This window comes from Aspergillus clavatus, genomic scaffold (genome assembly GCF_000002715.2).
Source record: "Aspergillus clavatus NRRL 1 1099423829805 genomic scaffold, whole genome shotgun sequence".
Classification (NCBI taxonomy): domain Eukaryota; kingdom Fungi; phylum Ascomycota; class Eurotiomycetes; order Eurotiales; family Aspergillaceae; genus Aspergillus; species Aspergillus clavatus.
Genome location: NW_001517094.1, coordinates 3,544,120 through 3,570,456, shown reverse-complemented (window position 1 = coordinate 3,570,456; position 26,337 = coordinate 3,544,120). Strand labels below are relative to the sequence as shown.

The following is a 26,337-nucleotide window of genomic DNA, read 5'->3' as shown; positions in this document are numbered from 1 at the left end:
ACAGAAAGTGCGGAAAGAACTGGATTGTTGAGGAAAAATATTGCCCTACCGGGTGTCCCCAAAGGAATTTATCGCGCTATGTCTTCAGTCAGCGGAGTCGTGTTCAAGGCTTTTGGAACAAGACTTACGATATCAGGGTTTGTTCCACGCGGCCTGTCAAAGATAGCATATCCATCCGGCAGAGTGTCTATGACATAGTCCATGCCTGGGAGTGAGAGTTAGTATTTTGAATGTCGAACTGAAACAGACAACCCGGAACCTCCATAGGTGGGCGGATAGGGTCAAAATCCAATGTTCTCATGTCATTGAACTCAAGATATGACAGAAGTATATCCATCACCCATATCATCAATCAATTGAGTCAAAAGAAAGGGCATGTGTGGGTTTGAAACAGGATAGAATCACGCTCAACTACTCCAATAAACAAACGCAAGACTGTGAAAGCAACCAGATAGGAGTACAAAGCAAGTCCTCATACATAAAATACAATCGATTTTCTCAATATGAGGGTCAATACATACCCTCCTCATAGGCACCAATCTCTCTCAGCCACATGATAGCGACCTTTTCACGATACCCTCTATCGTCTGGCATGCCGAACCGGGCCTCTGTGGGCCAAGTGGACTTGTCGCCATCACTGAATGACCGCTCAATGGGGATTACGATCGCGTTCCCATCCTCTGCTGAGGTCTGCTGTGGTTCATGAGATGAGGCCATGATGATAGCGATGAAGTAGTAGTGAAAGAAGAAGAAGAGGGGAAAACATAAAAAAAAAAAAAAAAAAAAAAAAAAAAAAAGGGTCTAGCTATGGAATTGAGATAGCGGGAAGCAGAAGGCTAGCAAAGTGGTGAGTTCAACATGCTGGGAGAAATGAGGTAGAAGAAGGGCTTCTGCGCTTTACTTCCTGAGAAAATTTGACCCTCAAGTGAGAGATATCGATTGCATCGAGTTGATTTTCTGGTACTTTCTAACTGTGCTGATGATACTGCTGGTGAGCTGCAAAAGGAGGCTTGCTCTTCCGCGGTTTCACTCGCGTTGGTCATGTGACCGATAGAGACGACAGGATGATAGATAGTCTGAGATGGTCTGAAGAATTGAGAGTTGCTTGAGATGATATATGACATCCATATCTAATTCATCTACAGTAGATACCACGTAAGCTTCTGAGGCAATCATCTAATCTTGCTTCTCGTCAATAGCTGCTCCTTATGGTGCCCTATCATCCTCAGCCTCAGTTTCGGCTTCTCCAGATTCCCTCACATATGGCGGTGGAGACAGCTCGCCCTCGTCAACCCAAACCCTATGCAGCTCCTTCTCAATTTCCTCTCGCCGTCGCTTCCACTCATCGACTTTGTCAAGTCGTTTGTGAAGTTCTTGGATCTCCTTCTCCACTCCCAACTTCTCCTTCTCTGTGCCAATCCGCTCGAACTCCCACCGCTCCCCTTCGGAACCTAGACCCAATGTGAGGTTGAAGGTGTGATACTTCTTCAGAGAGACACGCGTGGATATTGTGATCACGGTAATTCCCCTCTCCTTGGCTTGTTCATAGAGCACGCCCTCGACATCCGACGAGACGGCCGAGGTGCCTTCGTCCATAAACGCGTAGTGAGGCTCGTGATAGAACAATCTCGCCATAGCCATGCGCTGCTTCTCGCCACCACTGAGGACATCCTTCCACTCTTTACGCGCATTCCACCCACCCTCGCGGGTAGGCAAGTACCCCAAACGAGCATCCTCCAGAATTTTCTGGAGTTCAGCGTCTGTTCGGCCGGCCTCGCGCATGTCGATCTCGGTATGAGGGTAAATGACTTGATCACGCAGAGTCCCCACGCTGAGGTAGGGCCTTTGGGGAAGAAACATGATTCCATCCAGCCCAAATCCTCTGGGGCGGCTGACTAGGCCACGGTAAACTGGCCACAAGCCTGCAACGATTCGAGCAATTGCCGATTTTCCGACACCATTTGGTCCCGAGATCAACAGATGCTCCCCAGAATGCACGATAAAGGACAATGATTCAATCAATTCATCTCCGCCACGAGGGTAAAGAGATGGTGCAACAATCGGCACTTGCTCTAGGCGCACTCCGTCAAAGCCGTTGTGAATGGTACCCTGTACGTCCGCCAGGGAGTACAGTTCCGCATGAGAGTCGCGTGGGGGGTAGTAGGCGCTCGCATGGACTCGATGGAGAGTTGAAATCAGGGTATAAACACGCGAAGTATAGCCAGCCAATTCCGAGATATCTTTGATACTGTACATCATCCGGCCACCAGCGTCGGCCAGAGACAGCATAAGGCGTTTATTCGTGATGAACTCCTTCATGCGACCCCGTTCGCGACCGGTATCTTCAGAGGCGTCCGCTAGCTCCAAGACACCACCCGCACCTCCCCAGGCGGGGAGGAAGACTGGCAGAGATGTGATAAGATAACCGAAGGCCGACCAGGCGTACTTTAGGATGACGTCTTCCAGCATGTTGTAGCGGATTTTAAGACTATAGATACCTTCCATCCACCGCTGCAGGTCCTTGAAGCTCCTCAGCAAGAAAACGCGCTCAATATCTGCACCTCCATAGAAGGAAATTTCCTCGGCGTTGGCAAGCAACCTTGAATGCAGACCTCGGAAGTCCCCTTCCTTCTTGCCTTCAACAGCCTTGAGTTTGCCAAAGGGCGGTGACAACTTGCGCAATACCACTGCCGTGCTGAAGTATCCAGTGAGGATACCACCGAGGGCCAGAGGTCCAAGCGAGCGATATAGCTGGTAATTGAAGACAAATAAGTCAACCAGTGGCTTTCCCATAGAAGAATAAAGTGCGGCGGCTGCCGAACAAAAGAGAGTGAGGTCCTGTGTGATGAACTGGTCTGCACCTTGGTCGATACCTCCATCCAAGTTCAATAATTTATAGTAATTGTTGTCTGCAGTATAGAGGTCGTGGATATATCGGGTGAGTCGTGTTCGGAAGGCAATCGAGACTTTTGACTGTAGGAACTTGATCATGGCGTTGGTATATGACGCCAGTGTCCCGATGCCACACCACTTCACAAGGCCCCATATGAATGCCCGTCCTTTACCCGCGACAAGATCCCTCACGATTTCACCGTCCAATCGCGCGATCAGTAGTGAAAGATACGTTCTCAACAGCAAGAAGACGCCATGTCCCATCAGCAGGCCGGTCTCTTTGCTGCTCCATCGAGGAACCATGATACTCCAAAGGCTGAGAAACTGGTGCAGAAACGCAAGATTCAATCCCGGTTTTGTTGTTGGGGGAGGGACCATCGAACCGGTTTCTCCAATATGAGGGCGAGCAGAGGACGGTGGGTTCAAGAACAACCGCCTATGCGCATCGAACGTAGTCGGCTTTGTCGGATTGATCTTGACCTTGGAGGTCGAGTCCTTGTAAGGCACGTAAATCGTCCGGGATCCATCCTTGCCCCTGATTCCTGAGTTGCGACGCAGCAATCTTCTGCCCTGGGCGCGTTCCATGACCTTCCCTCGGTACCAGTTGACTCCACCATAACCACTTCCCACTATAGAGAGAAGCAAGATGGCGGTTGCGATAAGCTTGGTAGATTTCGATGATCGCTTGAATCGAGACCGGAGTAGGTTGGCGTAATGAGTGTACAACGCAACGAGGGGGTCTTCCCGAGCTCGGAGCGTCGACTGAGCGGCCATCGTTCTTTAGAGGGGTGCTGGAACCTTTGTATCGTGTATGTTTTCTCTGTCAGGGCTCCGATTGCGATAGCTGGCACGCCTAAGCCAAGGCGTCGCGAGCCATGAGGGCGCCTACAAAATAGACGCGCAGTGTACTATAATCAGTACGAAAGGATTCATGAACAACGAAATCAGCAAGTTCAGAGGTACTAAAAAGCCGTTATGTCGTTTTGAAATGTGAGTCGAGCAAGTCGAGATGTGCTAGATGATGCTGCTGACGAAGGTTGATGCTGTTCGTTTTGCAGTTTCCCTGGCATGTGAAGACCTCGGGCCAGAAATGCGGAGTGACTGACCTCACGTGCGGAGACCCCAGGATTGGGCACTTTTCCTGACATCATTTCCTTTGCATTGGCATTTAGGTCTCTGTATGATATGAATAACTGATTGAAATTGTTTGACATGCCAAACAACATATGAAAAACATCTGGAATGGATATCCAAACTATACATGTTCAGTTAATTTAGCCCCAAAGTCGATCTCTCTGGGGTGCCTGAAGAAGTCTTGACTATGCAGAGATGATCTCTTCAGGTGTGCGAAAGACTTTCATACACTTCTAGGGCTCTTCATAAGCGAGCATTTTGAGATGCAGAGTATTGTTGAAACAGATTTGATGACGGGCAAGTTGTAGCCTACTAATTTGATCGACAGCATATTTGGAGCACGGTCACAGTAAGGTTTAATGTTTTCGGCGCATGGCTATTTGGCTGCACCACCTTGAAGTCCGTACAACTCCTATCAAGCCATGATAGTAATCTGGACATGATATATCGTCTACTTGTAGTACAAATTATCGGCAGTCCTACTCAGCCGTATTATAGTCTCCATCAGCCGACATGCCCCTTGATATACAAGGTTTTTTAGTCATGTGACCATGTAGTTTTCGCTGTCGTACAAGATGAGTACCCTGCGGCACAGTCTGCTATTCTGGAAAGGCATGGGCTGTAGAGTCGTCCCGATATTCTCACCATCGAATTGAGATAGAATGAAAGTAAGAAGGACGAAGTCGCAAGGGTCGTGGCACATTTCTGGTGTTCGTGCAGAATGAAGTCCACGTGATGCTCCCGATGCACTTTTCATTGGAGTCAACCCGTTTTTATAGCATTAATATAAGCTCAAGTACCAAAGATGTATCCTGAGATTGTAGTTACGGATGATCGGATCTGTGAACGCATCTCCCAGAACTCTTGTGCAGGTTGTATATAGAATGAGACCACGTAATCTGTAGGATTCAATGGTAGGTCGGCGTCTGCTCGGAGCCGAGAGACTGAGAGTGATCTTAACAATTACAAATTCATGGCAGATTTTCTTCCGGGCTTAGGGGAGAGGCTCTTCGAGTTTTAGGCCTTCGGCAGTTATATCAACTATCTACCTTCCGAGTGTGGATGGAGTCCATCATGCTTATACAGGAATCACTTCAAGTCATCAGTCATGACAGTTATTATTGGACTATACAAAATATGAACTGCTCTGTAGCAGTCGGATGTAGTCTGTACTCACGCTATGCATCTCCACGAGTCGAAGCACCCAGAGACATCTTGGCATGACAAGAAAGAACATGGCGACATGCAGTGGCTTAACAAATGATTATCTTAATTCTTAGGAGATCGAGAGTTCCAAAAAAGGCTGAGGAAGGGCCTCTCAAGAAACCAATCATGGGCTGTAGTCAAGAAAGACCCGGTGGTTGAAATATCAATGGTTCGCAAGCTCCAAGTTGAATCCTCAGATTGTCCATTCCTGAGTGAGGATTTGGCGCCAGCTCATTAGTATGGGGACCAAAGTGGGGAGGAAGGGTAGGGATCTGAGAAAAATTGCGTCAAATCAAGATCGTGCAACGCTGAGTGTTCTCCACTATGGTATGCGCAAAGATTTCCATGTATCTGAAGTTTCTTAAACAGTCAATACCTAGGTAGATATGATATCTACTCCGTAGGTAGTATGACTGTATGACTGTGAGGTGCTCGGACATGGATTCGAAAAGATCGATTCTTTCAGCTACGAGATAACAGCTGGGAATTTCTTAAGCGGATACACGTCATGTAATGAAGATTCTACCTAGCATGAGAAGGTGAGGAAATTCTTCATGACTTGATCAGAAGATACATGAGAAAACACATGCTGAAAGGGCCTGTCAGCATTGACACTATCCTGTTTCACTCAGGTCTGTTTCAGGAAATATAATGCTCTCATCATATTTTAAAAGTTCTCGCAAGGATGTCGTTGGTGGTTGTAACCAGCCTCTACGGATGTACTAGTATTTATTTAATTGACCCCTTGTATCGGTTTGCTATTCCTTACCTAGCGATGAGGTTGGATTTATGGCATCCTAGCCTCCTAGGTAACTAAGTACTTTAGCTGAGAAAAATAAAACTGGTAACTCGCAATTTGAATGGCCACAATGAACGGGAGCTAACATAAATTCCCCACACAATCGTCGATCGCCGATTTTAAATACAGCACTGTTCGATTTTTTTGACCTATCCTGCTCCTAAGCTCCTGAGCTACAGCCTACAGTCACTTTTCTGAGTACATGGCCAACCACGAGTATCTCGAAATGACTATCAGACGTTTCTTTCGACAAAGCCTTAGGGAGGGACATCATGGCCTGCTCACCAGGATTTTTCTCAACGCGGTGATTCGGAAAATACCTACGATAATAGTCCTGACAAAAGGGGCGATAATCTGTTAGTTCCTAGCAGCTACAAGATACAGTCGAGAGAGATGTCTCAATATTGACAGCTCTCAATGGATATAAGTCAATAGAACCTCCTGACCTTAATATGATATGACAATTCTAGGTCATCTTGACTATACAGGCCCAAGCTCACCAAGTTATATATGGCCTGCCACAATGAGCCGTTGATGCTCTCAGGATCAGCTCCTGAATGGCCTTCTGAACCATACTCTGTAGAGACCTCTCTAGGTATAGACCGGTGCTGGGCTATCTTTTGCTTACTCCAGCCAGGTCTAAGAACGTTAAAGCGCTTGTTAAGATGAGGTTATCATCCATATAAGAGTAGACACTTGGTCAAGAAATCAATATATTCGTACAATCAGTTGAGTCATATCGTCACACCTGAGGTCTTGCAGGCTTGCAGCAACTTGTCTGTAAACTCTCGGCCTGCTCCGTTCCAGATAAACTTCATAAGGTACCTTAAACCTTAGGGGTTCAAATCACCTGGTTCGTCCATTTTAACACCTTAAAAGCAGCAGCATTTACTATAATTAAGGCAAACAATAAGGAGGTGATTGTAAGTAACTGATAGGTGCGTCGTATTATTAGGTACCCTAGGTTGAATACCTTAGGTAATAATCTGCACTGCACCCTGCACTCTGCATTATTCTTGACTCTGCAGCCCTGCACCCTCGATATCATAACTAGTCTACTAGGTAGTACTCCGTAGTAACTTACTCCGTAGTAAGTCTACTACAGATCTAGAGTCTAGACTAGATCAGCTGCTTGTAATTCGTGTTTCTTTTCTCCATAATTTTCCAGGCCTAGCGAGTCGGAGTGACCCATGCGGCCTTTTTTCCTTCCCAGTTTCTCTCCCCTCCTTCTGCCCGTTCCCACCCTCCAAAGACAGGTTCATTAGCCAGTCAACATGCAAAGACGGAAGCCATTAATATTCTCCATCAGTAATTAATTATCCTGAACAACCTACCTAACTACTTGGTACCTACTCCGTACGGAGTACTTACTCCGTACAGGCTGATTCTGAGGTTGCTACCTACTCTGTACTCCGTAGGCCCCTGGGTAGGACCTCCCTACTAGGTAGTACCCAGGTAGGTAGGTAACAGTATTGAGTAATTTACTAATAGTAGGTACCTTAGCTACTACGGATACAGTATCCTGTATCAAGCGCACGAACCCACCCTCTCAAAGGGAAATCCTTCATTGCAGATCCGATAACTCTCCATCCTAAAATCTGAATAATAATCGATCATCTTCTCCCTACTCCGTGGACAATAGAAGATACTAGTAAGATGACCTATGTTAACTCACTAAAGAAGTAGACCTAAGGATCTCGAGCGCATCTCATTCAGCCTATAGCCGCCGAGCTCGAGTGATATCCTCCTGCAGTCCTGACTCCTGCACTGCTTTCTTCCCCCCCCGTCAACCCTGGTTTGCCACGTGACTGCTCCGACCCATTCTTGAAGTTGAATCCCTCCATCCATCAACCCCCAATTTGCCGTACCCTCCCAGTCGAATTCAGTGTCTTTGAGCAGGTGCGCGTCCAGTTTTCCACCCTCGCCCTTTGTGCGATATCTGGAAAGCCTCTCAAAAGGTGGATTGAGCGCTTCAACGACTAGACTAGCACCTCCTCTGTACGGTCACTACGGAGTTTCTTATTAGTGCTGCGCACTAGCCGCAAATAAGGCGGTAGTGCCGACCTGGAAGCTAAGCAAGCACTCTTTACCTACGACGACTACTCGACCCAGGAGGCTGCGTCTTTACATCTCTCAAGCCGCTCTGCCCCCTCTCGGTGGAACCCTGGTGGCCATCAAAGTGTGTGCTTCAACAAAACACGTCGGTATCAACACTCTCAACTCTTCTAGTTCTGTCATTGTTGTTTCTGTGAATCTCGCTCTGCTAGCCTCCAGATGTTCGGAGGGAGCTCCGAGCGAGATTCTCCACCCCAACTCTCCAACACCGCCCCAGGAGAAGTGCCCATGTCTGTCACCGTGGGTAACCCCGAGCCAGGTAAGAGTCTCCCACCTGTCATTGTCGCTTTGTCGCCGTTTGCATCCTTTCATCGTGCGCTGTTGCGAGCATTTGACACGGATCGCTGACACTGGTCCCCACTAGGCCCTGGATCGTCGTCTCAGGACAATGCCAAAGACACGAGTACCTCTCTCCAACCACACGCTGTAGAGCCTGCCGAACCTGCGTCTACGACCGTCGCATCCACTCAATCCCCTGAGAGCCATTCTGCGACTAACACAGCCGACTCGATCAAGAAGCAACATTTGCTGGTGCCCAGCTCGTCGCGATCGTCATCGAAGGCTGACGGACAATCTACACTGGATAACGCGCAGGATGCCGCGCACGATGACTCGGAGAATACGCTCCGGGGTTCCAGAAGAAGCATTCTGAAGGGCCGAAGGGACAGGAGTAGAGGGAGCAGCAAGAGATCTTGGCGGCCGACTCAGGGGGCATCAAACATGGGAGAACAGAAGGCCGCGACGAATTCTGACACGCGGGATCCTCCTAAGTCGGATATCAAACCCAAGGTCTCGCACAGACTGTTCGCCTTTTTGAGCTGTTGCTCGTCCTCTGATGTCGATCCGGACGAATCTGCTATCCCGCCGAAGAAGACCACTCGGCGGCCTTCAATCCCAAACACCCAGCCTACACCGGAAAAAGCCGATCTTGATGCCACCAATGCTCCGAGTCGAAATGAGACTAAGGAGCCCAATCTCTTCGGCGAAGAAACGCCTAACTTGACATTGTCGTCGAACCAATCTCCTCCCTCTCTGCCCCAGGTGGAGGAGCAGCAGCGATTGGCGGATATCTCAGAGAAAGGCACGCAATACGATGGCCCTGTGTCCTCCAAACAACCCGAGCCCGATCATGAATCACTCTCCGAAAAGCATCATATTGAGACGTCTAGGCCTGACGAGTCCCTTCCCGTCCAACCCGCTGTTGTAGTGGCCGCGGAGTCGGAGATGGCCAGCGATGTCGCGGCCAAAGGGAATGAACCTGATGCCGCATTGCCACCACATACCCCTGAAAAAACCGTGGAATCTGATGAAGCAGTTGCCGAAACATCTTCAGTCGAAAAAAACGAGGCAAACTCGTCCCATGAAGAGGAGACCAATTTACCGGCAGTCATGCCCCCGCCGCCGCCACTCCCGCAGGTTTTTCCAGGGAAGCAAATACAGATAGCGACACCTGAAAGACACCAGCAATGGCTGCTGCCACCTCCATTACCGCATCTGCGGGATCGAAAGTGTTTGGTTCTTGACTTGGATGAAACGCTGGTCCACAGCAGCTTCAAAGTGAGTTTTCACCTCGTCCGACGGAGGTCGCTTACATGCTAAAAAAAAATTCATCACAGGTTCTTGAACGTGCTGATTTCACCATACCTGTCGAGATTGAAGGCCAGTATCACAACATCTACGTGATCAAGCGACCTGGAGTCGACCAGTTCATGAAACGTGTGGGAGAGTTGTACGAAGTTGTTGTCTTCACTGCCTCTGTTTCTAAGGTATGATGCCCCTTCGCAGAACCATGCTCCATGCAGGCGTACTGATTTCAGAAACAGTACGGTGATCCTCTATTAGATCAACTTGACATCCATAATGTTGTTCACCATAGACTGTTCAGAGACAGTTGCTACAACCATCAAGGAAACTACGTCAAGGTCAGTGACTTTCAATTATCATTGGTAATGGTCCCACGTGCATTCGTTGACTTTGATACGATAGGATCTATCTCAAGTTGGTCGTGACCTCCGAGAGACAATCATTATCGATAATTCTCCCACTTCGTATATCTTTCATCCCCAACATGCGATACCCATCAGCAGCTGGTTCTCTGACGCCCACGATAACGAGCTTCTTGATTTGATTCCCGTCCTCGAAGACCTTGCCGGCGAACAAGTGAAGGACGTCAGCCTGGTCCTGGATGTTGCCATGTAATGTCTGTAACCTTATTTCTTCCGGCAATCTTCCAGCAAACTACGATCTTGATCTTTTTTTTTTGCCCCTTCCGCATCCTCCAAAAAAGAAAAGCAAGATGACAGCAACCGATACCTTTTTGTTCAAAGCATACGGAGATACTCATCCTGCTGTGCAGCCGCTAGTAAGAATGATGGGAAGGAGGAGGAGCCAGCCGGTTTCGAATTTCTGCGCGGGTCACAGCTTGTGTTTGAATCTACCATAGCCTTCACCTTGTTGTATTTCTTCTTGCACCCCTTTTTGCATTCTTCCATTCTTCCTCTCTGTGACCCCTATGGACTATGTAAGACCAGCATTCTTGGTTTTGCTTGTCTGTTAGCCCACTGACTTGACTCTTACCCATCGATCATCCATATTTGCATCCACCATTGTTACCTTGTCTTTGCTGCACTACCCATGTTCTTGTGTCTTTTTCTGAACTCCCAGCGAGCAGATACCATATTCCCCCCCTTGTTCTGATTCATTTTCCTGAGTTGTCTCACACCAGTCCCTCGCCTGGTTGAGATTTCTTGCATCACGCAGGCGTCCGTCTTGGCCATCAGCTGAAGACTAGCTGATCTCATGTATACGCTCTTGTGTTATCTCTTCTCTCTTGCGTCAGATTTTTATTTTCTTCTCACCATCACCATCGTCCCAGATTGGTTCTGACGCTGTCCCATCCATCGATACCTTTCCTTGTTGTTTCCTATCCACCTTCTTCGATCCAGTGTCCAGTTGTCATCATTCAGCCATGGTTCATTTTGTCGAAAATCTTCTGAGCGAGTGGCATCTTCATACAGGTCCCGGTATGCATGTCAATGCCTTTGGTCGAATGCGCACTTTTGGTTATTGCGACCTCAAATGTATATGTACCTCATGGCCCCGGCGTATATGCTGTATATAAAAGCATCCCCGAAATACAGCTTCCACCGCGTCTCGATGGCAATTTCTAAACCCAGAGAAGATAGATAAAACTCAATTGATATCTCCCAGTAATCTATGATAGTGGATGATGAGTTAAAATGCGTGTATGTCCTCAAAGTTATGCATACGTGAAAGGCGGGAAGATGCGGCCCAGCTGACGACGACCATCGATATCATTCGAAACAGGCAACGCCGCCTTTGACACGTGAAAGCGTCTGGATTTCAAAGAAACAAATCTCCTACTCGCCTCCTAATAATTCCATCTATCATAATCGATTAAACCAATCCCTTGAACTAAACACGCTTCTACGATTTTCCCAGAACTCCTCACTAAGCTCTCACTCACTCCCGCCCCTCTTCTTACCAATCTCCCCGCATTCCGTCACGCAACCACCAAAAGAGGAAAAAAAAAAAAAAAAAAAGTACCGATAATCGACGCCCCCGAACACGCAAACGCAACAATGAAAGACAGCAAAGGCTGGGATGGGAAGCTGAGGGTGGAACCAAAAGCCACGATCACGAACCCTGAGGCTCTGGAGGATCCGGAGTATTCGGACTCGGATGCGCCGCCGGTGGAGGAAATCGAGGCCGATGAGGGTAAGCTGAACCGTTTCGACTTAGGAGTGGTGGGGGGGTTGGATTTGAGTCAAGAGAATCTGACTTGTATAGACTTGCTTGAGGATGAGGATAGAGACACTCCGGTATGGAATTTTGTTGGATTAAGGATGGGGGAAGGATTCGCGAAGCTCATCATCGGACGCAGGACATCGATCTCGTACATTGTCGCATCCGATCTATCCCAGCTCTTCGGTTAGAGCGATTTACCAAGTTGCAGGTACGTCTATCGCTTGAGATCCTCTACTAAGAGAAAGAAAAGAAAGCGGGGGAAGCGCCCATGCTAATAAACTGTGGATTGTGATTTGCAGAGAATATGCCTCCGACAAAACCAGATTACGCGCATCGAGTTTCCCTCGGAGATCGCGCCGACGATGCTCGAGCTCGACTTATACGATAACCTCATCTCGCATATGCGGGGTCTCGACGACTTCCGGGACCTGACGAGTCTCGATCTGAGCTTCAACAAGATCAAGCATATCAAGAACATCTCGCATCTGGTGCATCTGACGGATTTGTACTTTGTGCAGGACCGGATATCGAAGATTGAGGGGCTGGAGGGGCTGACCAAGTTGCGGAATTTGGAGCTGGGGGCGAATAGGATCCGGGTACGTGCTTTGTATTCGCTTGGGAGTCTGGGGGGGTCTTGAGGCTGATCGGAGCAGGAAATCGAGAACCTGGAGACTCTGGCCGCGCTGGAGGAGCTGTGGCTGGGGAAGAACAAGATCACTGAGATGAAGGTATGTATAATGGCGCATGAGCTATCTGACATTCCGGAAGTGGGGGGATATGAGCTGACTGACTACGGTAGAACCTCGACGCGCTCTCGAACCTCCGCATCATCTCCATCCAATCGAACCGACTCACCAGCATCACCGGCCTCTCCTCTCTCCAGAACCTCGAAGAACTCTACCTATCGCACAACGCCATCACGGACCTCAGCGGCCTCGAGTCGAATACCGCGCTACGCGTCCTGGATTTCTCTAACAATCAGGTCTCGAAGCTGGAACACATCTCGCACCTGAAGAACCTGGAGGAACTGTGGGCATCGAACAACCAGCTCGCCAGCTTTGAGGAGGTGGAGCGCGAGCTGAAGGATACAAAGACTCTCAATACGGTGTATTTCGAGGGGAACCCGTTGCAGACCAAGGGCCCGGCGGTATATCGGAATAAGGTGCGGTTGGCGCTGCCGCAGATCATGCAAATTGATGCGAGTAAGTTTGGGCTGAAATTATATGAAGAGAATGGAGGCTAATAGTATCACTTCAAGCATTTGTGCGACTTGGGTGAAGGGTTGGCATGGTGTGGCATGGGTATGGACCTGATGAATTGATGTTATTTGCGTGGAGGACTGATCCCCTTTCGCACATGTCTCCATTTTAAGCTATGGAGCTAGTCAGAAGGCTCTCTGATACTAAAATAATGTATGACCACATTAATGCTAATCGTCATGGACCGACTCTGTAGGAAGGTACAGTTTATCCCGGAATATACCACGTAGGACGACTGCTGAACGACTCCATGGACAATTTCGTATCCGATATCAGCAGTCTCGCGCTGTCACGTCCTGGACGTGCGCACAATGTATCCGACATCCAGTCAGCGTATTCGTCCAGATCAAACGACAAGAGTCAGGCATCCAAGATATGGTATGGTGCTCAAGCCACAAGCCCCTCGACCCAGAAGCGGCGATGCTTTTTCCTTTCCTGCACAGCCCAGCGACTCTGTTCCAGACTTCCAGGCGCAGGGTATACCATCATCAAAAAAACAGCCAAGCAAGGCCATCATCCTCATCTCTCACCAACACGCTCACTCTCAACATCACCCTCAGTGCCACCCTCAATGTCACCTTCAATGTCCTCCAACTCCCCCCCATCTTCCTCCTCCTCCTCCACCATTTCCCCCAACCCCTTCCGATGCAACTTCATCAACGACCAAGCCCCCAGCCGCCGATTCTCCCTTGCAATCTTCCTCTTCACCTTCATCGGCTCACGCCACTTGCGCGCCATCGTCTCATCCGCCAGCTCCCGCAGCGGGATCCCCGTCCCCACCAGGTCCCGGAACTGGTACGTCCCTTGGAGCACGCGGAACGTCGTGTAGAACGGGTTCCGCACCAGCGCGGACTGATGGTTGTGCCGCGAGGGGTGGATTTCGCATTTGATGGCTCTGGGTCCTCGCGCAGCGATATCGCGCTGGGGACTGGAACCGGAGTCAGACTCGGGGCTTGCGCTGGCGCTGGCGCTGGTGCTGGCTTTGTTGCGGCTTCGGAGGGGGACGGTGAGCGGGGAGGCTTCGAGGGCTTGTTTTGCGGCGTCGGGGGAGTCGAAGATGGCGAGGATGGGGCGGAAGGGGATGGTGGATGAGTTTGTTGTGTCGTACTTTTTTTTGGTTTGAAGATACAGTAGTTAGTATGGGGTATGAGCTATGAGCTATGGAAAATGCATTTTGTTTGTTTGTTTTTTTGTTTTAGGGAAGGCTCTGGGAGGGGGGGGGGAAGCAGGCGCAGTACCTTGAGGTTGCGGAAGGTGACGACTTCGCCGAATTTTTGCAGCGCGGAGAGGATGAGTTTGCTTTCGGCGAGGGAGGTGGGTTGTGGGGTCGGTGTGATGTGAATTGATTGTGACGCGAGGCGTCCTAAAGGGGAGGCCATTGTGTTGAAATTTTTGTCAGTGGGTGGATTGTAGCGATGGTGAGTCTGAGAAATGTTAGAGGTAGTGAAGTTGAATGTACCTATTCACTCCGTAGCTTGTCGTGTATTCTACAGAAATTATGATTATGATAAGCCACGGCTGAATGGTGTCTTGGCGCTGTCGGTCCAATGGCCGATCTCCGGAGTACAGAAAGATCTACAAAGCAGATTATCTCTCTACCAAAATGTCGTCCTGCACAATCTTACAAGAATCTGGATCAAAGAAAAAGTGAAGAAAAATATATTCACTGGAATGCATTGCAAGGTCATAACTATTTACGGAAAGTATGGAACATGGTATTTACTTCAAGGCGGGGACATCAATCATTGATCGCATCACCAGAGGGCCAAGCAACCATTGTTCATCCTGCGAGGAAGAGGGCGTGTGACTCGATCCACCGGAGACCAATCCGTGCGTTTAGAAGATAGGAGCGTAGAAGCCGTACTGTGCGCAGAGAGAAGAAACAAAGTTAGTGATCTGAATCCCGTCATACCAAGATAGAACGTAAAAAAAAAAACTTACGGCAAGAGGATCGTTGAAGCGGAGGTTGCGGTCGAGCGCGCTGATCGACTCGATCTCGCTGGCCTCGAGGTTGAAGCTGGTGACGTCGAGGTTCTGCGCCAGACGGGTGGGGTTGTTGCTCTTGGGGATGACGGCAACCTTGCGCTGGGTAGCCCAGCGCAGCAGCACCTGAGCGGGGGTCTTGCCGTGTTTCTCGGCAATGGCGGTGATCGCGGGGTGCTCGAAGAGCAGGGGAGTCTCGTGGGCATCCTTGAGGTTGAGCTCGAGGAAGCTCAGGGGACCGAAGGAGGAGTAGGCGGTGACGGCGAGACCCTCCTTCTGGGCGTAGTCGACCAGACGCTTCTGGGTCAGGTAGGGGTGGTGTTCGATCTGGAGGGTGGAGGGGCGGACGCGAGCGTAGCGGAGCAGGTCCATCAGGAGCTGGGCGCTGAAGTTGCTGACCCCGATGCTGCGGGCGAGCTTGAGGTCGACCAGCTTCTCCATGGCGGCCCAGGTCTCGTGGATAGGGGTGTTGCTGAACTCGAGCTTGTCGTTCTCGGACATCCAGCCGGGAGGGTACCGCACAGCGGGGTCGACGTACTTGAGGGCAATAGGGAAGTGGACAATGTACAGGTCGAAGTAGTCGACACCCCAGTCGGCCAGCTGCTTGCGGCAGATGGGCTCGACGCGCTCGCTGTCGTGGAAGCTGTTCCACAGCTTCGAGACAATGAACAGGTCCTCACGCTTCACGATGCCCTCCTTGATGGCACGAGCGACACCCTGACCGCACTCAACCTCATTGCCGTAATCTGCGACGGAAGTACAGTCAGTGCTTTTTGCTCTGCGATGCGATGCGCGCGCATCTGGGAAGACGCAAAAGGAAAGTAAAGACAAAACTTACCACAGGCGCCGTCAAACAGACGGTAACCGGCCTTGATGGCCTCGTAGACCTGGTCGGCGCAGGTGTCATTGTTGACCTTCCAGAGGCCAAAGCCCACAAGGGGCATCTCATATCCGCTGTTAAGCTTGACGGTGGGGGTAGACATTGTGATGGTGTTTGTGTGAATTGATAACTTTTGGGGAGGAATCTGACGGTAAGAAAGAATCTCTCGGAGGAAAAAACAGGTCCGACACGTACTCGATTGGCAGTAAGATGCAGAGAAGGGATAGAAGAGAAGAGAAAGAGAAGTTACAGGAAAAGAACAAGAGACTGGATACTTATCGGAGGAGGGGGAGGGGCAACAGAGAAAAGGTACACGGCAGCGTCATGTTGAACGCTTGCTAAATGCAACAGGGGTCGCCTCTGGTGCCTTCACTTCCACCAGTTTCTGCTCAATGGCTTGTTCTGCCGCCGGCTAAATTGGTTGTTCCTCTTGTTATATATGTTATATATGTTATATGTCAGAGTGGAGGAGGTTCCCCAGGAAAGACCACGTATCCTGGCTGTCGCTTCTCCAAGCCGATTGACAAGTCCTCTGGGCCCTTAACAGCAATTGTTCCGTGGGTGTGAGAAAACCCACCTGTAGTAAGTATTCTGCCAAAAGTGGTGGATGAAGTCGGGATTGAGAGGGTGCCGATGGCTCCGGACGAAAAAAAAAAAAGAAAAAAAAAAAAAGATGAATAGATGATGATGATGATTATGATGATAATGGATGAAGTATGGAGATTCAAAGTTATAATACAGATCGACTATTCCAAGTATCCAAACGAGTCAAGAAACAATGGAAAGACAACATTAAGGACATCGTCCGCAACACCCACCCCTTTCCACCAGATGCTCCGCTCAGATCCTAATATAGAAGACATTGAAGAGAATGGAGGAATTAGAGCCGAAAAAAATGATAAAAAAAATAAAAAATAAAAAATAAAACAGAAAAGGTATCTCGAAGAAGGCTTTTGACAATATGATTACCATTAAGAATAGAAGAATCAGTGTAATAGTATGGTGTTGGGAGTTGGAAATCAGCCTCCTTCGTAAGTGACTAGACTGCCTGCACGGCGTTGGTATCGGCATACGCGGAACTGGCATGATCGGGACCTGCCCCATGCATGCTGGGATCATCGGGCATGCTTCCCACTATCTTGTCCATGAGGTCATCGGGAGCCCCCATCAGGCCCTCGAAGCCGTTGGGTGGGTGCGCCTCTCGGGATACCGGCGTCTGGTGGCCGGTAGGATGGTACTGCAGATGTGTGTAGTGGTTGCTGGAGCCGACATCGCTCGGAATCGCTGTCGACGTCATCGGCGTTCCCCATGCGCCTTGGCTGTGCCCGATCCCGTCAAGCGACTGAGATCCGGGCCCGAAAATATTGCTCATCACGCTGTTGCTGTCGTGAACGCCGACCCCGTTCTGCGGGGATGGCGCGTAGTGATTGCCGTGGCTCAACGTGTATCCAGCGAGATTGGGGTGCGATAGCCCCAGATCGTGAACGCTAAGCATGGCGGGTCCGCCGCTGGAAACATTCAGGCTGGCCGGCTGGCTGGTCTCTTGCGACGGGATTCCAGAGTAGCTGTCCAGCAGCGATGGGACCGCGTGTCGGTCCGGGAGCCCGCCGTCTTCAGGTCTGGTAACGGAGTTCAGCAGATCAAAGGACCCTGCTGAGTGATACATGCTGGGAATGTTCTCATGCGGCGGTGGGTACAGCGGCCAATGCGAATGAGACGGACCGGGGTGGGACAGCATCTCATGCGGCTGGGTTGCACGATACATATATGGGGGATATCGCTCTGGGAAAGCCGAGTCAAGGGGCAACGGGGGAAGGTCGATTCCCGTTGGGGGTCTTGGGCTGTTGGTGGAAATGCGGTCGGGAGGAATCAACTTTCGCCAAGTGGTCAGACCAACCTCGGGGGATCGAGTCTGCCGAAACTGCCACAGCAGAATTGCCATTCTCTTGCTGTCGTCGGGCGATGATGCACCCGGTATCTGATGAGATAGTCGCCGGGTATTCTGGGGTGTTGCTCGGATCTCCTGCACTGCGGAGAGTGTGCGGAAGTAATGCCTCACATGGTCTTCCGCAGCTTGATGTTGGCCCGACTTTTCCTTCATCAGCTTGTGCTGCGTGAGTTCCGTGAAAAGCTTGGCCCACCAGGACGACTCGAAGGGGGGCTTCACTTTGGTCGACTGCGGTTTGGCGAGATTATGGTAGGCCTCCAACATCCGGTCCTCATCCTCAAGGTGCCCATTGTCATACATGTACGTGCTACATGTCCAATTGTCCAATTGGCTCAGCATGGGGGCGTCCCCAGTAGCCGGATGCGCAAAGTCCAACTCCAACTGGATCCCTAGTTTGGAGCCGGCGGGCGGGAATTCATCCATCAGCTCTAGACTCGCCTCCAGCAAAATGATATCGCAATCCAGTGAGCCGCTCTGTTCTGCCATGATGGTGCTCAGGTGCGGGAAAGTTTCCCGCCAGCGCGGGAGATTCTCCAATGCCATAGGTGCGGCCGCGTCCCCTTGAAGACGGGTATATCTGTGCAAGGCATTGTCAAGCTGATCACGCTGAGACGGCGGGCTCACCCACATTTCGAAGTTGAACCCGTAAATCGTGTTGCTGTTGCGCTCATGCAAGTTTGAGCCCAATGTGAAAAGGGGTGGTGGAAGCTCCCCAGCGTAAGGCTGCACCGGCCTTAGGTGGTCGTGGTAGGCTGTAGGAATGTGGCCGCCATAGTGATTTGGCATTGACTGATCCAATCCCGTTCTCCATTTGGGCCCGACCGGCTGGTGTTGATTGTTGGTGCGATCTGCTGGCTGCTCTCGCGTGAGTCTGTCCCCTGGAAGCAGCCCCGAGCGTTAGTACTGGAGAAGAGAGTTTTTGGAAGACATCACTAGGGTGCAAAGGTCTTACAGTCAGGATCACCCTTGAGGAAAGAGTCGAGGACCTGCAGGTGGCTGGATACCTGCTTCCTCGTCCTCTTCTTGCCAGTTAAGTTGAAGATATACTCGGCAATGAGTTCGTTCCGGCCATACGACTTTCCTCGTTCGGACCACTTTCTTCGGCCCATGGGAGGATTGGCTTCAAGCGCTATAGAACCGTGTTACCACACACTGTACAGAGAGACTGATCATGACCGATGTTTCTTTACCTTGCTGGAAAGCGTCCTCGAGTTCGTCAGACCACACCGCTTCTCCATCCTTGCCAGTGTCCCGTCGAGGTCGTGACCGATACTCCAAGTACTTCTGGGACTTGAGATAGCTCCTCACCCTACGGGCACCGGCATGGTTGGGACCGACTGACTGAACTCGCCGAAGCTTCTTGAGCCGGGCTCGGGCGTCCAGGACGTGGTGAGGGTGCGCACTCGCAGCGGTGGGCATGGGATAAGGAGGAACAGGAGCGTGAGAATATTTGTAGGTCAGATGCTGAAGATGGTCATCACGCCCTGTGATCCCGCTGGCGGCGACGGTGTCCGAATACGACTGCACGTTGCCCGAGGTGTTCTGGAGAGCTCGATCTGTATGGTGTCCGATGCTCCCCAGTCCTGCCTGATGGGGAGGCGCCAGACACTCGGACTGCCAGTCAGTAGCCATGAGGGGTGGACCACCAACGCAGGGCCTTCTTGGGAAGAATGAGGGATTCCGAAGAGAAGGTGTGTTGGAGGGACGCCAAATGCTTACTACTGCCTGGCAAAGAACGCAGCAGGCCCCAAACAGCGATCAAGAACGCAAATGCTGGGAAGAGAATGTAAGAGCCTGGGAAAGAGAATGTGGGAGCGAGCAGCAAGATGTTTATAGGGAAGCATTTTCCCTTGACGACGAGAGGGTTATCGATGCGCCAGTAGCTGCATTGCTCGACCGCGCTGCTTGTTTGAATGCTCGCCCTTCGAGAACAACCCTCAGCCCATCCAAGGCGACCCTTTTCCCTGGACTTCACGCGTTCAAACAAGGTGATGAGGAGGGTAGGGCAGCAGCCGCCTTGCCGCAACAAATCAGGAGTGAAGAAAAGCCATGATGAGAAGAGCGAAGATCAAAAACTGCAAGGGGCTCGCTCTCAGGGAGCACGCTCCAGTGAGCAACTGCTCGGGGATTTTGCTGCCGCACATCACGGAGCGAACGTCCGCTACTAAAGCAGGTACGAAAGAGCCGTGACGAGGTTGAGGGGTGGCAAAGACCCTTCTCAAGAATGCAACAGGTTGAACAGCATAGAGTGCGGAATGCAGAAGCTCTCTACCAAAAGGATCTCAAGAATGTAGATCAGGAGCACAACAGAAGCTCTGGTTCGAATCTGGGGGGGGGTGGGGAGGTATTGCGAATCCAGGATGAAAAAGAAGCTAAGTGTATATAGGAAGAGGGGGGATAATCCTAGGATGGACGAGATGTCGCGATATCAACCCGAACATGGGATAGAAAAAGAGGCTCAATCGATCGAGATGCACGAGGTGTCGTGTCGGGAGCTTTGCAGGAACGCGTAGGTACGTGTTGACAGCTACAGGAGACTCAGGAACGTGTTGGCCAGGTCTGCTTGTTGCCCCGTGTCTCGACTTCCGCTCAAGCAAGGGATCAAGAAAGTGAACAGGTGGTAGATAAGTGGTGGGAATAATAATAATAATTGTTGTAAGTAAACAGTTTCCTTATAGACAGGGAGAAAGGGCGTCTAGAGCTCCTCGTCTTCCTGCGCCCCTACGGTGAACTTCTTCCGCCCCGTTCCCGTGAGCTTTTGCAGTTTGACCCTGTCCAGCTGCTCCCCTACTTTCTTCTCGATCTGCTGGATCTCCTGCTCGGCATCAATTGCCTCTGCGTTCGCGAATTCCAGCACCAGTCTTCTACCCAACAGATGGGTGTTCTTGAGTGCGTCCATGGCATTTTCCGCTTCACGAGCGCTTACAAAATCAGCAAAACCGAAACCACGAGCAGACCGATCGAACTTCTGAGGAACCCGTACGGAGCGTAGCTGCCCATAGGCTCCAAAGAGCGATCTGACATCTTTCTTCGTAGCCTGGAACGGCAAATTTTTGATGATGATCTTCGTTCTCCGCGCTGCGATCTTCTTCGCGGTGTCTTCCCGTCTTCGTTCCTCCGCAGCATCCATGGCCTTGTTCGACGCTCTTACTACCAGTTCATGCTGATCGAGCCTATATCCATCCATCGCAGCAAGAGCAGCCTGGGCTTGTGCTTTCGACTTGAAATCGACAAAGCCAAAGCCCATGCTGAGTGTTTGTCCAGGCCGTTTAGGGTCAGGTTTGGTTTTAATCCTGGCAGACACGAAGCCGTCCAGTGGTCGGAACAGATCCACGAACTTGTCGTTCGTTGTGGAGAAATTAAGGTTCTTTACGAAAAGGGTGGAGGCGACCACGGGTCCGTCAGCCTCCTCAGCCGCAAATGTGTCAGCGGTTGAGAATCCTTGAGACACGGCCTTAGTCTCAAGAACAGGCTTCTGCGGCACACCCGTCGCCTCAAAGAGATCCTTTGGAGCTTTCTCTAAGAAAAGAATCGAATCCCCAAGTTTCCGATACGCAAGGCCTTTGAAGGCTTTCTGCGCCTCATCTGGCCGTGAAAATTCAACAATAGCCATTGTGCCACTAGGCGGCATCAGTAGCCTTGTTAGTTGGCCATATGGCTCGAAGAGCTTCCTGATATCATCAGTCTTAACGCCATAGGAGAAATTCTTTACCAGGATAGCAGTATTTCCACGTTCCCGCTGCTTGAACGCGTCGAGGTTGACACCGTTCGCAGTAAAGTAGGCCTTGGTCTCCTGAATGACATGCGTCTCAGCATGTGCTTGCTTCACACCAGCATCTGCTGAAGTGGGGTCTAGAAGATCAGCCTTGGAAACACCTAGGCGTTCAGCGACTGAGGACATGACTGCGTCAGCCTATAGAGATATTGTTAGACCATGACCAGATGATACAATCTGCAAGAGCGAACTTACATTCATGTAAAGCGAATTCCAACTGAATGATGATGAGGCAGCTTCCATCTTTCGCTTAATCTGCTTTTGCTTCTTCAAAGGCAGCTTGGACAACTCATGATCATCGATCTTATAGGTCTTTTTCGCAGTTGCCGGCAAAATATGCAGCAAGCGACCCTGAAAATGTTTCCCATCCAGCTCTTTGTAGGCTTGGACGGCCGCATCAGCGTCGAAATACTGAACGTAGGCGAACCCCTTGCTGGTGGTAGACCTTGTATCAAACGCGACGTGAATCTAGGACTGTTAGCAAATATTCGCGAATTACACTATCAAGTCCAAGCAGAAGAATGCGTGTCTCTCAGGGTTGCTCTTCAGATATTCAAGAAGCATCTACTAAAATCTCTTGTCCTGTTCGCATCATATGCTTTTGCATCAGATGTCCCTATCAGGAAGATCATCATGCGAGCAACCCTCGATCGAGAGAGAGGTATCTGGTTCTGTGCAAAAAGAAAAGAGATAGATGGTACTAACCTCTTCGACCTTGCCATACTTAGAAAATATAGGCTCCAGATCCGACTCCTTTGCATCATATGGAAGATTCCGAACGAAAAGTCGTGAGGAAATGCGGATGTTGTCGATATTTGTGTCAACCTCTGGTGTGTCGGCCGGTTGTTCGACATCAGCCTTGATATCATCCACACGAGGAGCATCAGGCTGTGATTTTGCAAGTGGCTGTGACGGTGTCTCGGCTTTCTGATGGCTGACGGAATCGAATTCAGCCTGCTCGTCTTCATCGAGCAGACCAAGAAGACGACTTGTCTTTGATCGGAGCCAGTCGGCGTCGGAAACCAGCTCTGCTTCTTCTTGCTCTTGAGAAGCACCGGCACCATCCTGCACTTCTGCAGCTGCTTCATCACGATCTTCTCCAGTGTGGTCAACGACCATCGGCTCAGGTTCTTCGTGACGAGTTACCACACGCTGTTCGTCCACTTTCGCCTTCTTCCGCTGATTGTCAGAGGGCTCCTCGACTGGCTCAGTCGTATCATCGCGCTGCCCAGCTGTTGAAGTGCTGTTCTGAACTGAATTGAACAGGTCTTCGCCATTGGCCCATGTTTTGGTTTTCGACGGGCGCTCTATTACAGAAATATATTCTTGTAATTGGGAATCCTGCTTAGGATTGTCCCCATCCCGCTTACGCTTGAGTGCGTTTCCTGCTGATGCATCGTTAGAGGTCGAGTTGTTATTGTGCTTCTCTACCCTCTGGACAGGCTCGGAGTCAATCTACAATGATACTGGTCAGTCTCAAGACCAACTTTCAAAAGAAAAAAGTCAGCGGGCGAAGAAACAAAGATAACGATAAGAGAATGAACATGGTTCAAGATTCATGAAAAAGGCAGAATGTCCACATACCGGCCTAGCAATCTCTACTGAGATCTTGGACATCTTGACAAATGTTTTATTAAAATAAGAAGCGGCTTGTTGGGCAACCTCCGGGCTTTTGAAGCCGACGAAGCCAATCCTGCGCTTTGGTAGTACATGAGCATCTGTGACCTGGAAGCGACTGGAAAAATGGTTTCTCAATTGATCATTCGTAAATGTGGGCGGCAGCCCAGACACGAACACTCTTGTGTTCTCCATGATTGTGCTCTGCGGCTGGCTCTGCAGTTATACCGAGAGAGTCCGAAATTCTCGAAAAAAAAATTTTGGTTGGATCTTTCTTATAGTGCCGAAAGCGGTGAGGAAGTTGTGTGGGCATGGTCCGTGCGCATCAACATGGCGGTTGTCGCAACCAGTGTTTAGCCATCTAATTATAACGACTTCCTGAATTTGCACCTAAATCTTGTCAACTGAGATCTCATTTCTGTTCGACAATACCACTCAAGCCTGGTTTTTTTCTATACATACAATCACCGACTCATACCGCAAAAGATGGCCACCGAGAAGAAGGAGAAGCTGGAGCGTAAGTGTCGCATCGCAATCTGGGATTTGGATTGGAGTCTAGCTAACCAAAGGTACTCTCAGCTCAAATCAAGTCCGTCGATATGGTAAGAATGCAAGCTTGGTCGAATTACAATATGGGTACTCACCGGTCTTGTTAGACGGAGGAGATGCAGCAAGAGGCTGTTGAAGTTGGTACGAAATCTTTTGCTGTTGAATGAGTGCGGTGTAACTGATCTCGTTAGCAACCGAGGCAATGGAGAAGTATCACATCGAGAAGGTGGGCGGTTTTGCTTGATATATACGTACCTTGAGGTGCTCATTATCTCCAGGACATCGCTCAGTACATCAAGAGAGAAGTGCGCCATACCCACGATTCATACCGCGAAATGTGTGACTTACGGCTCTCTAGTTCGACTCTCGCAAGGGAGCTACGTGGCATTGTGTTGTGGGGAGAAACTTTGGCAGCTTCGTTACTCATGGTAGGTACCTGCTGTACACTGACCGCTTTGAATTGCTGTTAACGTCCATCTAGAGACGAAACACTTTATTTACTTCTACCTCGGACACTGCGCCATCCTACTCTTCAAGACGCAATAGATACACACCTATAACGCCTCCCATAGCCCGAAAGACAATCGACCTGGCGAACCCCGGATGCTGCAAAATGGGGGAATGGTATACTCGGGGTCGACCCTTCTACGACCAGTGGGGGCTGACAGGGACTCGGTTGCAACCACTTTTGAGTAGCTCCGGCTGTCGTTTTTAAACCTGCACTGCCTCCACGGTGCCTTCATCAACAACAATTTTCTGCGTGAATGATTTCTCTGCTTCCTTTGAGCGACTTTGAATCGTTTGCTTGTGCGCTATCCTTCAATTTCGGTGACATATTGTTGAGATAGATGAGGTGCGGTGTTTGCTGAGCAGACAGCCATGCCTATCTTCGAATCATGTTTATAGATCTCAAAAGATACTGGCTCGGATGTGTACAACCCACATAGTCCCTAGATGGCTTCCATGTATAAGCCTCGGAATGCCCGCAGGTTGCCCCTTGAACTGATCTTTGATCTTCACGGAGTATTTCGTAGATAATTTGCAGTGCTCTCTCTAGAAATATATGCTCTGTACGCCGTAGTGAAAGCCAACATGTCTCACAATTTGACCATGGAGACTGGGAGATATCTCTTTCTGAACGCAGACGCCAAGCGCCAAGCCACCGCGCCACACGTCACTCACTATATATGGACGGGATAAAGCGCTGCCTTGCCCCTTGGATGAACATTAAACATTATTTTACTTCTAGCTGTCCTGTCCTTGATCATCAGGTGCGATATCTGTAACTATTGTCTAAAACCGCTCGATAGGGTGTTGCAATATCTGAATCAAGGTCTTCCCTGCTGGTCACGCAGCTCAAACTTACCGTCATGGCTATCTGCATCACATTTGGAACACATGGTAAGGTCTCCACGGGATCCAGCTATATATCTTATTCGACATGTCCAATATATCCCACAACTGGACAATTTTTACAATATTTCATAGCATTAGACTAACTCTGCAACTAGAATTTACCTCTATGCTCGAGGGATATGAAAATGTCAGAGCATACTGCTACAACTGTGAGTCCCTGGACCCGTCCCATGCCAATAACATGCAGTCGACTGCCCAATACCTGACCCAGAGAATGAATGGACATCAATTAATCCGGCGCGCAGGCCAACACTACAACGGACACTGTATAACTCGCTGGTAGGTGTTCCCAACACTATGCTCAACCTAAACCTTCATTCAATCAACATTGCTGACAAGAATACCCAGGCCCTGGTTCACCGTCTGCTTCATTGTATGCACCCCATGCACCTCATGCACCCGTCCACGCAATAGTGCTGGAGACAAAAAACTAACCCACCCCATTCAGCCCTGTATCCCACTAGCGATGCACAAGTACAAGGTATGTGATGTAAATCCCCTTCGTTTCCACGCGACTCTCAGTCTCCCAAGAACGTCCACGGAGTATATATATATATATATATATACTAACCCAGTCCACAGGAAGTCACCTGCTGCACGTGTCGCTATACACAAGACCTTCGGTACGTTTAAACCAAGCCCCACCCTCATGGCCAAGGGCACCATTCCCAGCTCTCTTTCTAACCACTTCAACAGCGATCGCCCCGATATCACGCCCGATACAAGACCCCCGCAGGGTGTACCCCCGGGTCCCGCCCCGCCGCCGCAGGCATATAACGCTGCAGGTGGCGCTTGGGGCGGATATCCACCACAGGGATATCCACAGCAGGGATACCCGCCTCAGGGATACCCGCCTCAGGGGCAGCCGCAGTCGCCGCCTCCGCAGCAAAACTACGCGTATAAATGATGATGATGATGTAGTTCTTTGACTAGTTATCTGTGGGGTTCCGAGCTTTTTCGTCGTTGTGTGGGTCGTTGCTTTTGTGTTTTGTGAAG

General features: G+C 50.0%; 10 protein-coding genes across 10 annotated transcripts, besides 10 other annotated features; 4 read left to right on the top strand and 6 right to left on the bottom strand.

Annotated features, from left to right (window-relative positions):
• Positions 1 to 68: 68 nt before the first annotated feature.
• On the bottom strand, positions 69 to 717 carry ACLA_029900 (uncharacterized protein; the record flags this gene model as incomplete). Its single annotated transcript, XM_001269682.1, has 2 exons — positions 69 to 205; positions 522 to 717. 2 exons carry the CDS (start codon positions 715 to 717, stop codon positions 69 to 71), a joined length of 333 nt encoding a protein of 110 aa, XP_001269683.1.
• A 49-nt stretch (positions 718 to 766) lies between these two features.
• Positions 767 to 797: a microsatellite.
• Positions 768 to 797: a microsatellite.
• A 409-nt stretch (positions 798 to 1,206) lies between these two features.
• pxa1 (putative peroxisomal ABC transporter (PXA1)) lies at positions 1,207 to 3,666 on the bottom strand (the record flags this gene model as incomplete). The annotated part of the gene is made up of 1 exon (XM_001269681.1): positions 1,207 to 3,666. The coding sequence occupies one exon, from the start codon at positions 3,664 to 3,666 to the stop codon at positions 1,207 to 1,209; it is 2,460 nt and encodes an 819-aa protein (XP_001269682.1).
• A 4,639-nt stretch (positions 3,667 to 8,305) lies between these two features.
• On the top strand, positions 8,306 to 10,345 carry psrA (putative general stress response phosphoprotein phosphatase Psr1/2; the record flags this gene model as incomplete). Its single annotated transcript, XM_001269680.1, has 5 exons — positions 8,306 to 8,405; positions 8,511 to 9,703; positions 9,763 to 9,912; positions 9,970 to 10,068; positions 10,133 to 10,345. 5 exons carry the CDS (start codon positions 8,306 to 8,308, stop codon positions 10,343 to 10,345), a joined length of 1,755 nt encoding a protein of 584 aa, XP_001269681.1.
• Positions 10,346 to 11,682: 1,337 nt separating this feature from the next.
• Positions 11,683 to 11,709: a microsatellite.
• A 39-nt stretch (positions 11,710 to 11,748) lies between these two features.
• On the top strand, positions 11,749 to 13,157 carry ACLA_029870 (putative protein phosphatase PP1 regulatory subunit Sds22; the record flags this gene model as incomplete). The annotated part of the gene is made up of 6 exons (XM_001269679.1): positions 11,749 to 11,884; positions 11,957 to 11,988; positions 12,051 to 12,122; positions 12,214 to 12,510; positions 12,568 to 12,642; positions 12,714 to 13,157. 6 exons carry the CDS (start codon positions 11,749 to 11,751, stop codon positions 13,155 to 13,157), a joined length of 1,056 nt encoding a protein of 351 aa, XP_001269680.1.
• Positions 13,158 to 13,692: 535 nt separating this feature from the next.
• ACLA_029860 (uncharacterized protein) lies at positions 13,693 to 14,552 on the bottom strand (the record flags this gene model as incomplete). The annotated part of the gene is made up of 2 exons (XM_001269678.1): positions 13,693 to 14,280; positions 14,412 to 14,552. The coding sequence occupies 2 exons, from the start codon at positions 14,550 to 14,552 to the stop codon at positions 13,693 to 13,695; spliced, it is 729 nt and encodes a 242-aa protein (XP_001269679.1).
• A 457-nt stretch (positions 14,553 to 15,009) lies between these two features.
• On the bottom strand, positions 15,010 to 16,139 carry ACLA_029850 (aldo/keto reductase; the record flags this gene model as incomplete). Its single annotated transcript, XM_001269677.1, has 3 exons — positions 15,010 to 15,069; positions 15,115 to 15,902; positions 15,995 to 16,139. The coding sequence occupies 3 exons, from the start codon at positions 16,137 to 16,139 to the stop codon at positions 15,010 to 15,012; spliced, it is 993 nt and encodes a 330-aa protein (XP_001269678.1).
• A 329-nt stretch (positions 16,140 to 16,468) lies between these two features.
• Positions 16,469 to 16,493: a microsatellite.
• Positions 16,494 to 16,682: 189 nt separating this feature from the next.
• Positions 16,683 to 16,708: a microsatellite.
• Positions 16,709 to 16,716: 8 nt separating this feature from the next.
• Positions 16,717 to 16,744: a microsatellite.
• A 195-nt stretch (positions 16,745 to 16,939) lies between these two features.
• Positions 16,940 to 16,963: a microsatellite.
• A 112-nt stretch (positions 16,964 to 17,075) lies between these two features.
• Positions 17,076 to 19,616, bottom strand: abaA (transcription factor AbaA; the record flags this gene model as incomplete). The annotated part of the gene is made up of 3 exons (XM_001269676.1): positions 17,076 to 18,862; positions 18,937 to 19,113; positions 19,175 to 19,616. The coding sequence occupies 3 exons, from the start codon at positions 19,614 to 19,616 to the stop codon at positions 17,076 to 17,078; spliced, it is 2,406 nt and encodes an 801-aa protein (XP_001269677.1).
• A 1,063-nt stretch (positions 19,617 to 20,679) lies between these two features.
• mrd1 (RNA-binding ribosome biosynthesis protein MRD1) lies at positions 20,680 to 23,571 on the bottom strand (the record flags this gene model as incomplete). The annotated part of the gene is made up of 4 exons (XM_001269675.1): positions 20,680 to 21,897; positions 21,955 to 22,227; positions 22,465 to 23,214; positions 23,344 to 23,571. The coding sequence occupies 4 exons, from the start codon at positions 23,569 to 23,571 to the stop codon at positions 20,680 to 20,682; spliced, it is 2,469 nt and encodes an 822-aa protein (XP_001269676.1).
• Positions 23,572 to 23,862: 291 nt separating this feature from the next.
• On the top strand, positions 23,863 to 24,471 carry ACLA_029820 (dynein light chain DYN2; the record flags this gene model as incomplete). The annotated part of the gene is made up of 7 exons (XM_001269674.1): positions 23,863 to 23,893; positions 23,956 to 23,978; positions 24,033 to 24,066; positions 24,117 to 24,151; positions 24,204 to 24,230; positions 24,284 to 24,353; positions 24,407 to 24,471. 7 exons carry the CDS (start codon positions 23,863 to 23,865, stop codon positions 24,469 to 24,471), a joined length of 285 nt encoding a protein of 94 aa, XP_001269675.1.
• Positions 24,472 to 25,295: 824 nt separating this feature from the next.
• Positions 25,296 to 26,248, top strand: ACLA_029810 (rhodopsin family protein; the record flags this gene model as incomplete). Its single annotated transcript, XM_001269673.1, has 5 exons — positions 25,296 to 25,326; positions 25,437 to 25,490; positions 25,625 to 25,714; positions 25,790 to 25,822; positions 25,917 to 26,248. The coding sequence occupies 5 exons, from the start codon at positions 25,296 to 25,298 to the stop codon at positions 26,246 to 26,248; spliced, it is 540 nt and encodes a 179-aa protein (XP_001269674.1).
• Positions 25,886 to 25,907: a microsatellite.
• Positions 26,142 to 26,190: a microsatellite.
• Positions 26,169 to 26,202: a microsatellite.
• Positions 26,249 to 26,337: the final 89 nt, after the last annotated feature.